This window comes from Myotis lucifugus, unplaced genomic scaffold, assembly GCF_000147115.1.
Source record: "Myotis lucifugus unplaced genomic scaffold, Myoluc2.0 scaffold_0, whole genome shotgun sequence".
In the NCBI taxonomy this organism is placed as follows: Eukaryota; Metazoa; Chordata; class Mammalia; order Chiroptera; family Vespertilionidae; genus Myotis; species Myotis lucifugus.
The window spans coordinates 814,258-832,941 of record NW_005871048.1 but is presented as its reverse complement, the minus strand read 5'-3'; the positions used below and the strand labels follow the sequence as shown (position 1 = coordinate 832,941).

Genomic DNA, 18,684 nt, shown 5'->3' with positions numbered 1-18,684 from the left:
TAATGGCGTTGTCTCACTCCATTTTCACACCTGTCCCCCGGTATTTCCACCTGGATGTCTTGAAGACACGTCAGTATCACAAGTCCAAATTCCTGCATGGTTTTCCCCACTCTGCCCCATCCCCAAAGAAAAAGAACTCTTCCCTTTTCTCCTCCTCTCTCCTCCCCTTCCCCTCCCGGTTTCTCCCTTCCCCATCCCCCTTCCCCCCAGGTTTCTCTGTCTCAGTTAAGGGCATCTTTATCCTCCCAACCACTCAAACTAAGACCACTGGTTCTTGTCCCCTCCCTTTCTTCCCACAGAGCCAAGATGTCACCAAAGCCACATGATGCGCTAAGTCTGGCCCTTTTCCCCACCTACACTGCACCTCTCTCACTGCGCCTCAGACAGGTATTTGGAGTCCTCCCGAGTCTCCCTCCTTTCCAACCTCAATACTCTGACTACACAGGCAAGATCATGTTAAGATAAATGTTAAGATGGAAACAACCCAGTGTCTATTGAAGGATAAATGGGTAAATAAAATATGGTCTATCTATACAATGAAATATTAATCAGCCTTAAAAAGGAAGGAAATTCTGCCACATGCTCCAACATGGATGAACCTTGAGGACATTATACTAAGAGACAGCAGAACTTAGATTAATCTAAAACTGTCTGTTGGACCCACATACTTTTATCAATAGACATAGCTTTTTTTTTAGACAAAAGTCCCAATACATGGGAAATGGTGGGGCTGAGAGATCAACTTCTAACATACACTAATATATATAGCCTAAGCGACTGAACAACTGGAATGACTGGAATGACTGGAATGACCGGTCGACCAGTCACTATGACATGCACTGACCACCAGGGGGCAGACGCTCAATGCAGGAGCTGCCCCCTGGTGGTCAGTGTGCTCCCACAGCCAACCCCCCGTGGCCCCTACCCCCGGCGAACCAACCTCTTGCAGCCCCCATAGGGACTGGGCGAGGTGGCCCCAATCAGCCCCAATCAGCCCTGATCGCTGGCCAGGCTGAGGATCCCCATCCATGCATGAATTCGTGCACCGGGCCTCTAGTTTATAATAAACCATTAATTCGCTATTTCCTCAGTCTCTAATTTCCATTTTTAACGAAGCAAAATTTCTGGGTTGAATTTAATTTCTCAAGTAGACTTTTCCACCAAAGAAAGGAAAGTTCTCTATCTCCATTCTCTAGCTGGGAATAGCTTTGCCTAAGAAGTAATAAAACTGGCATTCTAGTTTTCAATCAAAGTTTTGTGGCATTGGTTACTGAAAGTTTGTCTGAGGTATCGTAATGTAATGGCTAAGAGGATAAACTAAGTCTAGAATTAGTCAGCCCCAGGGCTGCTCCGGGGTCTTCCAGTCCCAGTATGGCTGCTCTGCAATGACGCTGATCATATGATTTTTATCTTTCATTCTGTTTTGTGGTTTATCACATTTATTTATATTTGTGTTTATTGAACCATCCTTGCATCCCAGGCATAAATTCCACTCGATTGTGTTGGATGATCCTTTTAACGTGTTTTTTAATTTGGTCTGCTAATATTTTAAGAAGTTTTGCATCTGCATGGTGTGGCAAAAGTAGGTCTACAGTTGTTCATATGGAAAATAACACAATAATTAATAAATAATCATATAAGAATAAATTCTGTTTTGAGTATTCACAACTGTAAGTCTACTTTTGCCCCACCCTGTATAGTCATCAAGGATATTGGCCCGTCATTTTCTTTTTTTTTAATTTTAATTTTATTTTTTTAATATATTTTTATTAATTTCAGAGAGGAAGGAAGAAGGAGAGATAGAAACATCAATGATGAGAGAGACTCACCCATCAGCTGCCTCCTGCACACCCCCCACTGGGGATCAAGCCCACAACCCGGCAATGTGCCCCTGACCAGAATCGAGCCCACAACCTGGGTATGCGCCCCTGACTGGAATCGAACCCGGGACCCTTCAGTCCACAGGCCAACGCTCTATCCGCCGAGCCAAACCAGCCAGGGCTATTTTCTTTCCTTGTAGTGTCCTTATCTGGCTTTGGGTAATGCTAGCCTCGTAAAATGAGTTTGAGATTGTTCCCATCTCTTCAATTTTTTGGAGCAGTTTGAGAAGGATGGGCATTAATTCCTCTTTAAATGTTTGACAGAATTCCCACCAAGGAAACCGTCTTGCCGTGTGCTTTTTCTCTGTTGAAAGGGTTTTGATTACTGGCTCAATCTCCTTTCTTAGTATTGGTCTTCATGTTTCACACTTGGTAGGTTGGATAGGAAAGCACTTTATAGAACCTTAAAATAGTCCTACCTTGCTTTCCAAATATAGAACTTAGGGCATCTGGAGAAACTTCTGCAGGAGGGGGACAGTGAGCAAAAAGGGAGGTATGAATAGGTAGGTCACCCGTGTTTTGCCTGGATTTAGTCCTGCTCTGGGAAAGTGGATTTTGAGCTTACAAACCCACAGACCAGGCACTCTTGTGAATATTCCCTACCTTCTCTCCACACATCCTCTTGCTAATCCACATCTCTGATGCTACCAGGTTTTGCTTGTTTTTTATTAATCTTTTGAATTATCCTATATAATAATCCTATATAATAAAAGGGTAATATGCAAATTGTCCCCTCAACCAGGAGTTCAACCAGAATGTGACCAGGGGACAGGGCCAGCCTGCCAACCACCCGAGGCCCCTCCCCACAGCCAGCCCCGCCCCTGATCACCCAACCCCCACCCTGATCGGGGCAGGCTGACCCAACCCTACCTGTGCACAAATTCGTGCACCGGGCCTCTAGTTTTCTAATAATGTTGCTTTTCTAGTTCCCAAAGCTATGTAAAATGAAGGACATTCAGAATGATATGCAGAGTGAAAAATATTCAGTCATTTTTCTTCTGACAGTGGCAAGACTTTTCTAATGCTCTCCCTGGTACTAGTTTTCTATAAATATCGAGTAATTTGCTCAAAGCTATTATATAAGCTTTTCTGAAAAGTCTTCCAGAACCTTCCTGGCACCCGGCATAGAGTTTCAGTTTTTGTTCCAATCCCTTGAAAGAAACTGAAATTGGGGTGGTATTGCCATACTCATTTGTGAAATACTGGTTAACTGGTACCATTTGTGTAACATTACTCATTTCTGTATATTCCTTTTATGGGAAGATATGTTGCCATGGTAACTAAAACTTTTCAGTTTTGTTCTACTTTTATGATGTGAATGAATGCTACATTTTATTAAATATTACCAGGTCAGTACTATTTTTATACTTTATTAAGCAACAGGGGATTTTAGTTTAACAGATTAAAAATAAAAAGCCCTTAATGAAATTATTAAAAGCAAATCACTAACAATTCTTTACATGAAAATCCCCACTAATAGTGCCACAATACTTTCTATAGAAATATCTAAGGTCATTGATAGATTTCTTTTTTAAGACAATTCTTCATTGTGTCTTAATGACCTTTCATATCATCCTTATCACAAACTTGTAGTACCCACCATTATTTGTAACCATTAAACCATACTGAGTATGTTTGTAACCAGCATTGTGATATATTCTGTACTTGTATTGCTAAAAATGAATTATTGACCTAATAAATATAGTGTTCCTGCAAAAAAAAGAGAAAGAAACATAAAAGTCAATTATTAACATAAACTTAGTTTTATAAAACCCAGGCAAAATAAAGACAAGTCTATTTTACTTAAACCAACAAACTTAAGCTAGGTTTTATTTATTAAAGATTATTCTTAGGTCACAAGAACTTGCAAAAGCATTTAGGTTGTTTTCTATATTACCAAGAATTTTAGAATATCCAATTCTTACAAGCAAAGATTTGCATTTAAATTAATTTCAACAAAATCATAGGTTAGTAGAAAGCTATCTCACATGTATGGCATACATAGACATAGACACACATACAGACACAAGCAGGGACCTTTTAGCCATGAGAAGAGCTCACTAGTTTGTAAAAGGACAATAAGATCCAACTTTTGCCCTCTTGGCATTTACAATTTATATTTCTTCTTGACAAGTCTAATTCCAAATGACTTCCCCCCTTTTAAAATAAGGACAGCTATTTTTTAATACTTCAAAGAATTAGACTGACACCTAAATGACACCATAGGTGGATCTATTTATCTAAATCTTCTTTTTGAAGTTCCAAGAAGCCAGTTAAATATGATTTCCATTCATTCTGCCTAATTTAATAGCAATCTCTTTCTAATTGTGCATGCAAAAGATTAATTTAGAAGCATCAAAGGATCCTCATCTCAGCCATCTTAGTTATGTTCGCAGTGGAAAAATGGCAACAGGCGTTAGCAACAAGTATACTCAGATGAGACCTCGATTCGGCAACCTCAGTGCTTGAGTTCTGGCTAAGAAAGAACTCAGAGCCAAGACTCAAACTATAAGAGAATGTTTATTTAGAAAGTCACAGAGGTAGAGTGAGCCTAGAAGAAATGGGCTCAGTAAACAAGTTACAGAGGCAAAAGGAGGGCCCTGGAGCTTAGGAGAAAGAGAGAGGCCAAAAATGGACCTGGGGGGAAGGGTGGGGAAAGGCGGGGCATGCTCCATAGAGAGCCACAACTGGGTCCTCCTTTCTGAGGGCTGTTTTCTGAGGTCTGGGGGAGGATCTCAATAAAATATTCATCAGCTTTCCTGGTGTGTATCCTCGGGGTCACCATCATGGTGTCTCCCCAGCTGGTTTTGCTGCTTTTCTGGGCTTGGAGCTGAAACATACTAGTAGCCAAGGCCTAGATGTCATCTCCAGGGGTTAATGCTTCAGGGGGTGGTCAAGCAAGGGCTTGTAGTTTTGCTCTCTGCCCTGGTGACCCTTCACACTTGGCCTGTTCCTACTCTGTTCATGCCTGTCTAACTGCCCATGACAATGACAAATGGGAGGCTGACTGTGGTGGGCCTTGTTGGCCTGGGAAGCAAGATTTGTCATGTTTATCTTGAGATCTGTAGAGTCTGAACACTCTTCTGGGAAAAACAGACCTTACATGCACTTCTCCAGATGAGCCAAATGCAGAGAAATGAACAAACACACGCCATTTCTGTTCTTATAAAATTTGCCCCTAAGGTACCAACAGAAATTCTATCCCTGTCCAATGTCCTGGTCAACCACAACACCTCTCATGAAGCCTTTCCCAATGCCATTGCACAATTGGCAACCTTCTCCAATGAAGCTCTTGTTCACACCCACCTTTAATTACTAATAATATGATTAGTAATTTAAAATTCTTGAATATACTTTATTTTTAGGCTTTTGTGATTAACATGAAAACTTATCTTTATTTGTTCTTAGTTTTTTAATAATTAGGCATTATTACATTTCACCAATTTAATCCTTGCAACTAGAAGACACAAATATTCTTTCTGCACTACCATAGAAGTTGTTTGCTTTTCAGACTGTGCTTGAGTCAAACATTTTTGCTTTTGACCTTGTCTTCTTCTTTAATCTTTCCAGCACTTATAGGTGCAAACATCCCAGATTTAGTCCTTGAATTCTCAAGTCCTTCACATTGTTGTATAGTACTAGCCTATTGGGAAGTGAAATTCTACCTTCAATGACCATTATGTTTGCCCTAGCTGGCTTGGCTCAGTGGATAGAGCATCAGCCTGCGGACGGAAGTGTCCCAGGTCGATTCCAGCCAAGGGCACATGCCTGGGTTGTGGGCTCGATCCCCGGTGGGGTCATGCAGGAGGCAGCTAGTCAATGATTCTCTCTCATCATTAATGTTTTTGTCTCTCTCTCCTTCTCCCTTCCTCTCTGAAATCAATAAAGAAATATATTTTTTTTTTAAAAATGAACATTGCGTTTAGTTGACAATAAGACATAACTACATCAGCTGTTTGACCCTCCACACCATGTCAAGGCCTGTAAGTACGGCGCCAAGATATCTGTATGTTCACTGCTTCAGCCCCAACATGGCCCCATATCTGAGCCTGGTGCCCATTTATACATTTCCCTGAGCAACTATTGCTTAAAAACAATCCTTTCCCAATTTTGGTAGCAGTCACATCATTAAATCTGTTGCTAAAATGGATTCCTATTCTGACTTTAAGCAGAAAATACATTTATTTACTGGTTCTTTGTAGAATCAGTGGAGAGATTGGAAAACCCAGACTCAGAATTAGGCAGGAAAAGAAATGCAAAGCACACCCTGGAAGTAGTCCTATGATCACATGCTGCTGCCAACAGAAGCAATGAATGCCACGGTGCAGAACAATGACAAGGTCCCAGCCCCCAGATCACTGGCTCACCTCTCCATTGGCAGACCATCTGTAGACTCACCGAACACAGCATCCGCCCAGGCTGCCCTGATATCCTGTTTTCTCACTGTCAGGAGAGGAGCCATGCTGGCACTCTCACTGGCCTGTGCATTCACCTCACCTGGCCTGGGCCCAAATCCCAGCCAGTCCCAAAAGGACACCTGGCTCTATCTCCAAGTAGTCTGCTCCAAGCTCCTGGATCTGAGGAGCCTTCAGGCCAGGAACCATGAGCGCAGTGGTGCCGATCCTGCTGTCCCTACTGCTGCTTCTGGGTCCTGAAGGCCCCCTGGAAACCCAAGCCTCTGAGTGTGGAAGCAAGGGCTGGACATGGAGAAGAATGGAGGGGACATGGTGATGAGTGGGATTGATGGGAGAAGGGCCCCTGAGGAAGCTGGAATTGCCAGGGCGCAGTAGGAATGGGTGTTCAAGGCTCTCAACTAACTCAGCTCACACTCTTCTAGAAGCATTCAGGGAGCCTCTGGACTCATGTGGAATCAGATCTCAAAGAATCATAATTTTAAAAATCTTAGTATATAGATGAACAAAATCAAGACCCAGAGCTGCTTGGACCCAAAGCATGGACAGGGTAGGGGCCACACAGACAGAACATTTTGTTCCTTCCTGCTTTCTAATGGCTAGATGTACCTGTCTGACTCACAGGGAGAGCAGTAAACCCAAGGGGCAGATGTGAAGGTAGGTTAACTGTAGAGATGATTCCTGAATGAGGCCCCTTCCCTCCATAGTCTACAACAGTGGTGGAAGGCAGGTGACTGGGAAAGGGGGAGCTTGGGAAGAACCAGGGTCAGTTCTAGAGCTGGGAATGAGGCTCTTTTTTTTTCACATAAAATCTCAGGATGAATAAATATAAGCTAAACTGCACAAGTTTAGAATTCATCACATTGACAAACTATCAGAATATGTGTTTTGTATTGCTTTTATACCCAGTGATCAGATTTTGAACATTAATCACATCCTATCTTGATTACTACAAATTCAACACTCCAAGCTGAGCTTCTAAAGGAAATCATTCCCAGCCTTCAGAATGCTGAGGTGACTCTCTTATCTTTCTTAAAAGCCTAAATTTAAGGATTATACTTTTTTATTTTGATACTTCAATTCAATTTCAAAATCAAAGCTCAGAAATAGCTTCTGTAGTTTATGACAAATCCACGGTCCCCTCCTCTGGGAAAAAATAATGTCCTGGCTTAACATCAGAAGGACTGCTGGAGCAAAATTTAAATAGTCAAGAGGCAACAATGTAGCAATCAATGTTAATCAGTAAATCACATGACACGAGAAAAATCTCAGATCAATGAGAAAACTCAGAGTCCATATGAAAGTCCAGGGCCAACGCATATTAGAATGTGAGATCCCACCCAGCCTATCACAGGAGTGATGAGGCCCAATTGGACAAGAGGGAAGAAACCTCAGAAATCCTGAGTCCTGGACAGATGTGGGGGAAGGAGAGGGCACAGAGGCTCTTCCACACGCAGAACAATAACTTGAGGGATTCAGATTTCAGAGGAGTGAAAGGCTCAGAGAGCTTAAGAAGAGGTGGAAAGATTGTTGCTGACCTGGAGGGTGTGAGGAAGCTGAGAGGTGATGGTCACAAAGCCTAGACAGGGAAGGGACCTCAATTTAGGATTGGGCCGTAAGCATTGACTGGTCACATGAGGGTGGATGCAGGGGTCCAGAGGACCAAATGTGCATTCATACACAATCAACTTTTGCCCACCCAACTAAAATCACCAACAGATTCCTCTGCCCGCAGAACCCACTACAACTGCAATTTCAGGATGCCCCACCCCAGTAGAAACTTGGTTGCCACAAATTATCTCATATATATATATATATATATATATATATATATATATATATGTATATATATATACATATATACATACACACACACACACACACTAGAGGCCCAGTGAACAAAATTTGTGCACAGCACGGGGGGTCCCTCAACCCAGCCTGCACCCTTTCCAATCTGGGACCCCTCAGGGGATGTCGACTGTTGGTTTAGGCCCGATCCCATCGGACATCCCTCTCACAATCTAAGAATGCTGGCTCCTAACTGCTCACCTGTCCGCCGGCCCCCTAACTGCCCTCCCCTGCTGGCCTGATCGCCCCTAACCGTCTCTGCCTTGGCCCCACCACCATGGCTTTGTCCAGAAGAACGTCCGGAAGGTCATCTGGAAGATGTTCAGTAAATTAGCATATTACCCTTTTATTAGTATAGATATATAATTTTATTTATTTCAGAGAGGAAGGAAGAGGGAGAGTGAGATAGAAACGTCAATGATGGGAGAGAATCATTGATCAGCTGCCTCATGTACACCCCTTACTGGGGACCCAGTATGTTCCTTGACTGGGAATCAAACAGTGACCTCCTGGTTCACAGGTCGATGCTCAACTACTGGGCCATGCCAGCTGGGCTAGTCATCTTCTTAACAATTCCCCAGTGACTTTAAAATAGCATGTTGCTCTGTTTGGTGGGGTGGAGGGGCTGCCAACACCCCGTTGTCCTGCAAGGATGCGTGAAAAGTCTTCATTTCCATATAACTGGCTTCCTCTGTGTCCTACATGTTTTAATTTATGCATTTAAAAGTATCTTGAAAGCAAGTAAATGAATAAATAATTCTAAATATTTTTTTAATAAAATGTATCTTGAGAATTACTGTCAAGAGAGTAGATGCACAAAAACCTAAAAACTGCTGACCTAAAGGGGCGGGGTATGCAGAGGAGGTGTGAGGGAAAAGACACAATAGTGAAATGTTCTCCAGACATTGATTGGATTCTCATTGAATGAGGGCCATACAGATCCTACCTCCAACTTCCTTTTTCATTTTATCATCCCACTGTTCCTACTTCTCAATCATCTACCTAAACTCTGTTTCCACTCAATTGTCCTCAGGGACCCTCAGATAGCTCTGGTATTGTCTCTTTTTCATCTTAGCTCATTTATCCATTCACCTATGCTTATAGGTGTTTACTGAATGCCTCATTTCTGCTAGGCATTGGGCTAAGTACAAGGGACAGAAAAATGAACATGACAAACACTATCACTGTCATAAAATTTGCCCCCTGCTGCCAACCGAGATTCTATCCCTGTTGGGTATTTCCCTCAACCACACGTCTCTCAGGAAGCCTTTCCCAATGCCGTTCCACACTTGACTTCCTCCTCTGAGGAAGCTCTTCTTGTCACCCATCCTTAGTTGCAATTGTATAAGATTAGCAGGAATGTCTGGGTCACACTTGGCTATTAGACTTTTTAGGCTTTTGTAATTAGTCATGAAAACTTATTTTTGGTTCTTAGGTCGAAATCATTAGCCACCAATGTTTTTGTCTGTTTCATCCTTAAAACTAGAAAAGCCAAAAGATTCTTTCTGCACTCTCATAGAAATCACCTGATTTTCAGACTGTGCTTTGAGTCAGTACTTTCTGCTATTGAGTTGATTTTCTTTTTCTTTAAGCTTCCCAGCCCTATGGACTCCATCATCACAGACTCTGTCCTCGAATTTCTCAAGTCCTTCACACTGTCCTATGGTAGCAGCCTCTTGGGACCTACAATTTGACTTCACTGAACATTTTGTTCCAGTCGACCAAGAGAGATGAGTAAGTCAGCTGTTAGACCCTCCACTACTTGTCAGGTCCCGCAAAAACAAGCCCAAGTTATCTGTATTTTCACTGGCTTCAGCCCCAATATGGCCCCATAACCCGGTTCCCCTTCCTCCATTTTCTTGAGAGACTGTTGCTTAAAAATAATCCTTTCCCAATTTTGTTAAGAGTCACATCATTAGTTGCTGAAACAGATTCCTATTCTGACTTTAAGGGGAAAATAAATTTATTTGCTGATTCATTCTGGAACCAGTGGAGAGACTGGAAAACCCAGATCAGAATTCGGCAGGAAAAGAAAGGCAAATCATGCCATGGGATTAGTACTGCAAACACATGCTGCTGTCCCCAGGGCAATAGATGCCACAGTGTGGACCCATGACAAAGTCCCAGTCCCCAGATCACCTATCTCAGATCCCCATTGGCAGACCATCTGTAGACACTGAGGAAACATCCGCCAGCCTGGCCTGTGCATCCTGCTTCCTCACCGTCAGCTGAGGAGCCCAGCCTGACACTCTCATTGGCCTGTGCATTTACCTCACCTGGGCAGGGCTCCAAGCCAAGCTGCTTCCAAAACTATATCTGGCTGTCTCTCCAAGTAGTCTGCACCAGGACCTGGGAAGTCCAGTACCTTCCACTCAGACACGATGAGCACAATGGTGCCTGTCCTGCTGTCCCTGCTGCTTGTTGTGGGTCCTGCAGTCGCCCAGGACACTCAAGACGGTGAGTTGGGAACCAAGGGCTGGGTATGGAGAAGAATTCAGGGGAGGGAATGAGCGAGATAGATGGGCTGGGAGAGGGCCCCAGATGAAGCCGGGATTCCCAGTGTACAGTAGGAATGGGTGTTGGAGGCTGTCAGCTACCTCAGCTCACACACTTGCAGAAGCATTTAGGGAGCCTCTGGACTCATGCTAAGTAAGGCCTTAAATAACTAGAATCTAAAATTCTTAATAGGAAAATGAGCAAAACTAAGACCCATGTGCCCTGGCCGGCTAGTTCCGTTTGTTAGAGCCTCATCCCGATACACCAAGGTTGCAGGTTCAATCCCGAGTCAGGGCACATACAAGAATCAACCAATGAATGCATAAATAAGTGGAAAACAAATATTTCTCTCTCTCTCTCTCTCTCCCTCTCTCTCCCTGCCCCCCAAATTTAAAAAGCTAACACCCAGACAAGTGAAGTGACCTGTCCTGGGTCATACAGCCAGGACAGAGCAGGGGCCACACCGGTGCAACTTTTTGTTCCTCCCGCCTTCCAATGGCTGGATGTATCTGTCTGACTCTCAAGGAGAAAGATAACAGCTCCAAAGAGCACTTGTAAAGGCATATTAACTGGAGGATACTTCTAGAAACAAGCCCATTCCTTCCCCACACAGTTAGACACTCGGACAGTGGGTCTGGAAGGCTAGTGACTGGGAAAGAAGTCAGCTGGAAGTTGGGCAGATCAGAGTCTATATATATATACTCAGAGAGGAAGGGAGAGAGAGATAGAAACATCAATGATGAGAGAGAATCATTCATTGGCTGCCTCCTGCATGCCCCTTATTGGGGATCGAACCTGAAACCCTGGCACGTGGCCTGACCGGGAATCAAATCCTGACCTCTTGGTTCATAGGTCGATGGTCAACTATTGAGCCATGCCGGCTAAGCCCAGAGTCAATTTTAGGACAGAGTAATGGGGCTTTCTTTGGCATAGAAAATTTCAGGGTGAAGAAATGTAAGCTAAATTGTGTAAGTTTAGAATCCATTACATTTACAAACTGTCAGAATATGTGTTTTATAATGATTATGTTTACATTGTTAATCACACCCTACATCAAAATCTAGTTTAGATTTAGGGTTCTCAAGAGAATGCCATGCATATGCACAGAAGGAAACATTTATTTTAAGGATATGGCGCACACCGTGGTGGGGGCTGAGAAGTCCAAAATGGGCAGGGTTGGTCAGCACACTGGAGACCCAGAGAAGAGATGATGTTGCAGTCTTGGGTCCTGAGGCGATCTGGAGGCAGAGTGCCTTCTTCCTTTGGAGACCTCAGTCTCTTCCCTTGTGGCCTTCAGCTGATTAGAGGAGGCCCACCCACATAATGGAGAGTAATCTGCTTTACTCGGCATCTACTGAGTAAAACGGTAATCATATTTAGAAACTAATTAGTGATAAAAACTTCAGTCCTGGAACGAAGAATCTGTCATATGTCCTTCAACATTAGTAACACCCATGAGAGTGAATTCATGAACTCATTATTGAATTAATTATGAAAATGCCCTGCTCCCCCTCCCCTCCAGTCTCTGCCTCATACCAAAATGCAGGGACAGCCCTGGCAATTCTGAGCTCCATCCTGTTCTTACCTTATGCTGATCCATTCTAGGTCATTTCCTGAGTTTTCTGGTCAATTCTCCTTCCTACAGGTTCTAACTATATGTGTCTCTCAGGTTCAACTAGGCTATGCTCCAATAACAAAGACAGTTTTTAGTGGCTTAACCCAAACTAATGTTTATTTCTTGCTCATTTAAAAATGAATACAGATCAGGCAACTTTCCTCCCCTCCTTGGAATGACACGAGGACCCAAGCCGTTGGCATCTTAGGACTCTTCTGTTTCAACCTGTGGCCTCCACAGTCATCACCTAAATAGAAGAGAGGCAGAGGGTTCCAATCAGTTTGCAGGGCCTCCGACGAGAAGAAAGAAATCACTCCCCTCACATTCTCTTTTGACAGAACTCAGTCACGGTCCCAATAGACCGATAAGAAAACTGAAAAATATCTCTGACGTGTCAAGAGAGGAAACCGTGTAGTAACAACACAAAATATTTGAACTATTATTCCCCTGAATAGAAGTAGAGCCTCTTCTCCCAAGTAGCTGACAGCAGGTGGAGAGAGCTGGGGAGGAAGAAGCCCAGTGACCTGGTTTCACCTCCTGGTCTGTTGTCCCACATTAAGACTCCTCTTTTTTTTTTTAATTAAATCTTTATTGTTCAGATTACATTTGTTCCTCTTTTTTTTCCCATAACTCCCCTTCTCCCAGTTCCCGCCCCACCCTCTGCCCTCACTCCCCACCCACTGTCCTCATCCATAGGTGCACTATTTTTGTCCAGTCTCTTCCCGCATCTCCCATTCCCCTTTTCCCCCCAAGAATAGTCAGTCCATTCCCTTTCTATGTCCCTGATTCATTGTAATCACCAGTTCATTCTGTACATCAGATTATTTATTCACTTGATTCTTAGATTCACTTGTTGATAGATGCATGTTTGTTGTTCACAATTTGTATCTTTACCTTTTTCTTCTTCCTCTTCTTAAAGGATACCTTTCAGCATTTCGTATAATACTGGTTTAGTGGTGATGAAGTCCTTTAGCTTTTCCTTATCTGTGAAGCTCTTTATCTGACCTTCAATTCTGAATGATAGCTTTGCTGGATAAAGTAATCTTGGTTGTAGGTTCTTGGTATTCAGTACTTTGAATATTTCTTGCCATTCCCTTCTGGCCTGCAAAGTTTCTGTTGAGAAATCAGCTGACAGTCGTATGGGTATTCCCTTGTAGGTAATGGAGTCTCTTTCTCTTGCTGCTTTTAAGATTCTCTCTTTGTCTTTTGCTCTTGGCATTTTAATGATGATGTGTCTTGGTGTGGTCCTCTTTGGATTCCTTTTGTTTGGGGTTCTCTGCACTTCTTGGACCTGTAAGTCCATTTCTTTCACCAGGTGGGGGAAGTTTTCTGCCATTATTTCTTCAAATAGGTTTTCAATATCTTGCTGTCTCTCATCTTCTGGCACCCCAATTATTCTGATATTAGTGCGCTTGAAGCTGTCCCAGAGGCTCCTTACACTATCTTCGTATTTTCGGATTCTTTTTTCATTTTGCTTTTCCAATTGGGTGTTTTTTGCTTCTTCGCATTTCAAATCTTTGACTTGATTCTTGTGCTCCTCTGGTCTGCTATTGGGTATAATATTCTTTATTTCAGTCCGTGTATGCTTAATTTCTAGTTTCTTTATCGTAGCATCCAGGGTCTCATTAGTTTTCGTGAGGCTTTCCTCAAGTTTATTGCAAGCCCTCAAAGTTGCGTTTTTTAGCTCCATATCCTCCATTTCTGTCATGTTTTTTTGTCTCCGCATTTTTTTTAATATATTTTATTGATTTTTTACAGAGAGGAAGGGAGAGAGAGATAGAGAGTTAGAAACATCGATGAGAGAGAAACATCAACCAGCCGCCTCCTGCACATCTCCTACTGGGGATGTGCCCGCAACCCAGGTACATGCCCTTGACCGGAATCGAACCTGGGACCTTTCAGTCCACAGGCCAACGCTCTATCCACTGAGCCAAACCGGTTTCGGCTGTCTCCGAATTTTTTATGCCTTCTTGGTGCACCCCCTTGTGGTCTTTGTGCACAGTCTTGTTCTAGTTAAGCCTTGATTGTTGTAGTTAATACTAGAGGGATTTGACCACCAGGCCGCCTGGCTGTGGGAATCAGCTGTGGGAAAACTTCTGTCCTCTGGGGAGGTGCTAATCTAGACTTTGCCTGAGGCAATCTGGCAAATGGCTCTGCGCAGGGCTTGGGCGGGGCAGGTCGCAGGGGATCAGCAGGGCTGGCAGGGGGAGTAGTTATGGCTGCTCTCAGTCCTGTTCCTAGAGGCTCTGCTTCTCAGAACCTCGGCAGCCGCTGCAAACCTCGGAGAGAAAGCTGCCCTCAGATTCCAACTGATGCTGGATAATCCCGCTTCTCCCGTCTGAGTCTGAGTCCCTAGAGACTCGCCCGGATCTGGAGCTCAGAGTCTGAGACTCCCTCCTGATTGAAAACGACAACCGCGCCCTCAGCCACCAGCCCACTTTCGCGCGCACCTCCGCACCTTTAAATTTTCCACACTGCACCTCCTCTGAGCCTCGGTATACGTTGTCTTTCCTTCTAGTTGAAGAGTCTCTCCTTAGCCAGCCTTTCTGTGGTTCTGGGTGATGTCCGTTCCGTCTTTTAGTTGTATTTTTGAAATGGTTGTTTGTGGCAGCGTCTCCGGTGTTTACCTATGCCGCCATCTTGCTCTGGCCTCAAATCACCTCTTCAAGACTCCTCTTTATGGTCCCCACATCTCAATGTTTTCTCTCTCTCTTTTTTTTTTTTTTTTTGCAGGGCCTTACTCTCTGAGCTTCCTCTTTACTGGAGTGTCCAGGCCCAAGGCAGACATCGCTAGTTTTCAGGCCACTGGCTTCATCAATGACCAGCCCTTCTTCCACTACGATAGTAAAAGCAGAACGGCTGAGCCCCTGGGCCCATGGAAACAGGTGGACGGAATGGTGAACTGGGAGAATGAAAGCCAATTGAAGCAGGCCAGGCAGGACATCTTCATGGAGACCCTGGAAGACGTCATGGGCTATTACAGGGACCGAGGTCAGTGGACTGTGGGCTGCTGGGGTGGAGGGTCTTAGCACCAGAGGCAGCCTGCTCTTGGGAGTGGAAAGGGGTCTGCAGGGTGGAAATTCTTATATCTAAGACGAGGTGTGGAAGAGCCAGTACAAATATACAGACATTTCTGCACCCTCCTCCCCCACATCAGAGCTGCTTTTCTTCCTTCCCCATTGCTTCCCCCATCCTCACTTTTAGGCCTCAACTCTCACAGGAAGTGAAAGTGTCAGCCCTTGTCTAGGCACATCTGACATCTTGGTTCCACACCCCCACATCTGAGGTGGATTCCACCTCCACCCAGGGATGTTGGGTGGGGAGTGAGCTACCCTTGGGTCATTTTGACCTGGGCTCAGGTGCTGGCTCTGCCAGTCACTAGCTGTTTGACAGTGAATATGTAATTAGTTGTTTGGTCTGAAACTGCAATAATTGCATCATTGAGTTCTGCCTCCAAGAAACATGAATTATTATCTAGGTAAATACCATGGAAGCTAGAACGGACTGTCTTGATCTCCCCTGGAGCCATCACCTAGGAGAGCCAATAATAATTGCTAAGCCCTAGCTCCATGGTCAGCAAACTGCGGCTCTTTGGCTCCTTGAGTGTGGCTCTTCCACAAAATACCACGTGAGGGCGCACGTACAGTGCAATTGAAACTTTGTGGCCCATGCGCAGCAGTCGGTTTTCGGCCTGGGCGAGTCTATTTTGAAGAAGTACTGTTGATATTTGGCTCTGTTGACTAATGAGTTTGCCGACCACTGCCCTAGCTGGTTTGGCTCAGTGGATAGAGTGTCAGCCTGCAGACAGCCTGAAGGGTCCCGAGTTCAATTCCAGTCAAGGGCACATGCCCAGGTTGTGGGCTTGGTCCTCAGTAGGGGGCGTGCAGGAGGCAGCCAATCAATGATTCTCTCTCATCATTGATGTTTCTCTCTCTCCCTCTCGCTTCCTTTCTGAAATTAATAAAGATATTTTTTTAATTTTTAAAAAATAATAATAATAATTGCTAAAATGAAATGAAGAGGTTGTGTCTCCCTTCCCTACAAATGCCATTTTCCAAGAGTTGTTGCTAATTGAGAAGGAAGCTGGGCATTAGAGATTTGTTTGAAGATATCAAAAATGCAAAAAGAGAGAAGAGCTGATAAAATTATGCTGACCCAAATGGAGACATCAACTTCACACACAACTGGAAAAAAAGGAGAGACTACATAATCTATTTTAAACTACAAATAATTTCTCGTTAACCTGTCAATGCACTTCTGTGTGCTTGTGTCGGTTCCTAAGACCCCACAGATTATTCAAATTTTATTTAAAGAGGTGCTGTACGGGACTAGAAGACCTGTCCACAGTCTGCAGCAATCTGAAATTCCCTGATTGGGAAGAATGTAAAACACCAGAGCATACTAAGTCCTCCTCTCTCTGCGTGCTCTATGTCTGGCTAATAAGCCATTTGCCAAGACAAAAGGGGTTGCATGTTTAGATTTCAAAACCCTTTCTCCCTATTGAGTTGCAGACTATGTAGGAGTAAGAGTTATTAAGACAGAGTTGATGCCAGGCTGACTGATTTCTTGGGGGGTGGGGGGGGCGGCTTACATGCAGGAAATCACACCTTTAAGGGAACGTTTGGTTGTGAGATTCGGAATGACAGCTACTGTGGAGCATTCTGGAAGTATGCCTATGATGGACGGGACTACATCAAGTTCAACACAGAAATCCCAGCCTGGATCCCCCTGCAACCAGAAGCTGTGAACACTAAGGTGAAGTGGGAGACAGAAGGCTCTGCGCAAGTGTCCAAGGACTATCTGGAAAATGAGTGCCCTGAAAGGCTACGGAGCTACCTGCAATACAGCAGGCCCTTCCTGGACCGGCAAGGTACCTACTGCCCCCATGTCCTCCTCCTCACACTGAGCTGAGAAAGACCAATCCAGGCTGGGACCTCAGAGGAACATTTCAGGCAAATCCTGTAGTCATTTCTCTCTGTGAAATGCCTCCCGGCTTGGCTGTGGGGAGAAGGCAGGTGTGTAAAATGTCTGCCCAGGAAGGATGAAGATGAGTAAGTGTGAGCAGAATGGATTGACACAAGCTGAGACCTGGGTTTAAGAATTAATCAGAAGAAGTTCTTATGGGAGGGAAGAGGGCAGGGTCACAAAGACAGAGCAGCAGGCAGACGGGGGAGGCAGGAGCCACAAAGCCCACTGGGAGATTTTTGGGGGGAAAACAAAACAATACATGGGGCAGTCGCATTTCTTGCCACCAGAAGTCAATCCACAGTGCGTGGACAGGGGGGTGCTGGGAGGCAAGAAAGTAGCCACAGACATTCCATTATCCAACAGGGAAGCCTCATGGAAAGCCTCAGCTTCCCTGATCTTCTGGAAGTTTCCTGGGGAGGCAGGTGGAAAACTGAGAGCTCTGCTCATCCCTGACTCCAGGGGTGGGAGAGACGTGAACAGGGAAATGTCTCCTTCAGACCCTCAAACTCTGTGCTGTATCTCTCCACAGACCCTCCCTCTGTGTCAATCACCAGCCGTGTGACACTAGGACTCATCAGGACCCTCACGTGTGTGGCCGACAACTTCTACCCAGAACCAATCAGTATGTACTGGACTCAGGCAGACAGTGTAGTGGAGACTGAGTCATGGGGAGAGGGTCCTCTCAGTGAGAATGGCACTTACCAGTCCTGGGTGGCGGTGAAAATCCCCTCTTTGGACAGAGGCCCTTACTCCTGCCACGTGCAGCACAGCAGCCTGGCCCAGCCCCTTACTGTCACTTGGAATAAGAGTCAGTAACCAGGGGCTAACAGCATCTCGGGGTCCGGAGACTAGTAGGCACCCTTTCATCGGGACATGAGAGATGAGCTCTAGAATGACTGTCATCGCCATCAGCGAGGCCCAAGAGGAACAGTGAAGGGGATGGAGAGGTGGTGAATTTGGAGACACAAGACCTGAGTGCTGGGCACTGAGCTGACCCACGGCTACATTCCTCCTCAGATCCATTATCTCGTCTGTGAAACCTAATCACACTAATCAACTAGCCTGTGCACAAAATAAACCCGATCATTAAACTGCTACACGCTGTGGAAATGTCAGCAGACGTTATTATTCATCCTGCCCCCACGCATTTGAATCCTCTGAAATTCTTCGTGTTTGCTAGAAGCAATGTTTCCTGGCCCTCTTGGCCTGGGGTCCCCACTGTAGCATGGCATGACCACCAGGAGATTTGGGGGGAAAACGAAAGCTTTGAGCATTGTTCAGGTGCCCACTACTGAAATCCCCTCTGCTTGTAAGGCCATAACGCTCTGCAACCTCGTTAATGCACAATCCGCAGCCGTGTCTGTACCTCGGTTTCCCCAGCACTTCCTTCCCCACTGTGACACCGCCCTCCGCTCCAGCTGCTCCACCCATCCCACATCAAGTTGGCCGTGGGGAGCACACACAG

The 18,684-nt window shown here is 44.8% G+C and overlaps 1 protein-coding gene across 1 annotated transcript; it reads left to right on the top strand.

Moving 5' to 3' along the window:
• Window positions 1–10,438: 10,438 nt before the first annotated feature.
• LOC102434116 (zinc-alpha-2-glycoprotein-like) lies at window positions 10,439–18,334 on the top strand. Its single transcript, XM_006081058.3, has 4 exons — window positions 10,439–10,597; window positions 14,985–15,242; window positions 16,849–17,121; window positions 17,749–18,334. Exons 1-4 carry the CDS (start codon window positions 10,522–10,524, stop codon window positions 18,033–18,035), a joined length of 894 nt encoding a protein of 297 aa, XP_006081120.1. The 5' UTR covers window positions 10,439–10,521; the 3' UTR covers window positions 18,036–18,334.
• Window positions 18,335–18,684: the final 350 nt, after the last annotated feature.

Coding starts and splice junctions, on each gene's coding strand:
- LOC102434116 (XM_006081058.3), top strand. CDS start 10,522: ATGAGCACAATGGTGCCTGTCCTGCTGTCCCTGCTGCTTGTTGTGGGT. Junction 15,243..16,848: donor GGGCTATTACAGGGACCGAG/GTCAGTGGACTG, acceptor GCTTACATGCAG/GAAATCACACCTTTAAGGGA. Junction 17,122..17,748: donor GCCCTTCCTGGACCGGCAAG/GTACCTACTGCC, acceptor ATCTCTCCACAG/ACCCTCCCTCTGTGTCAATC.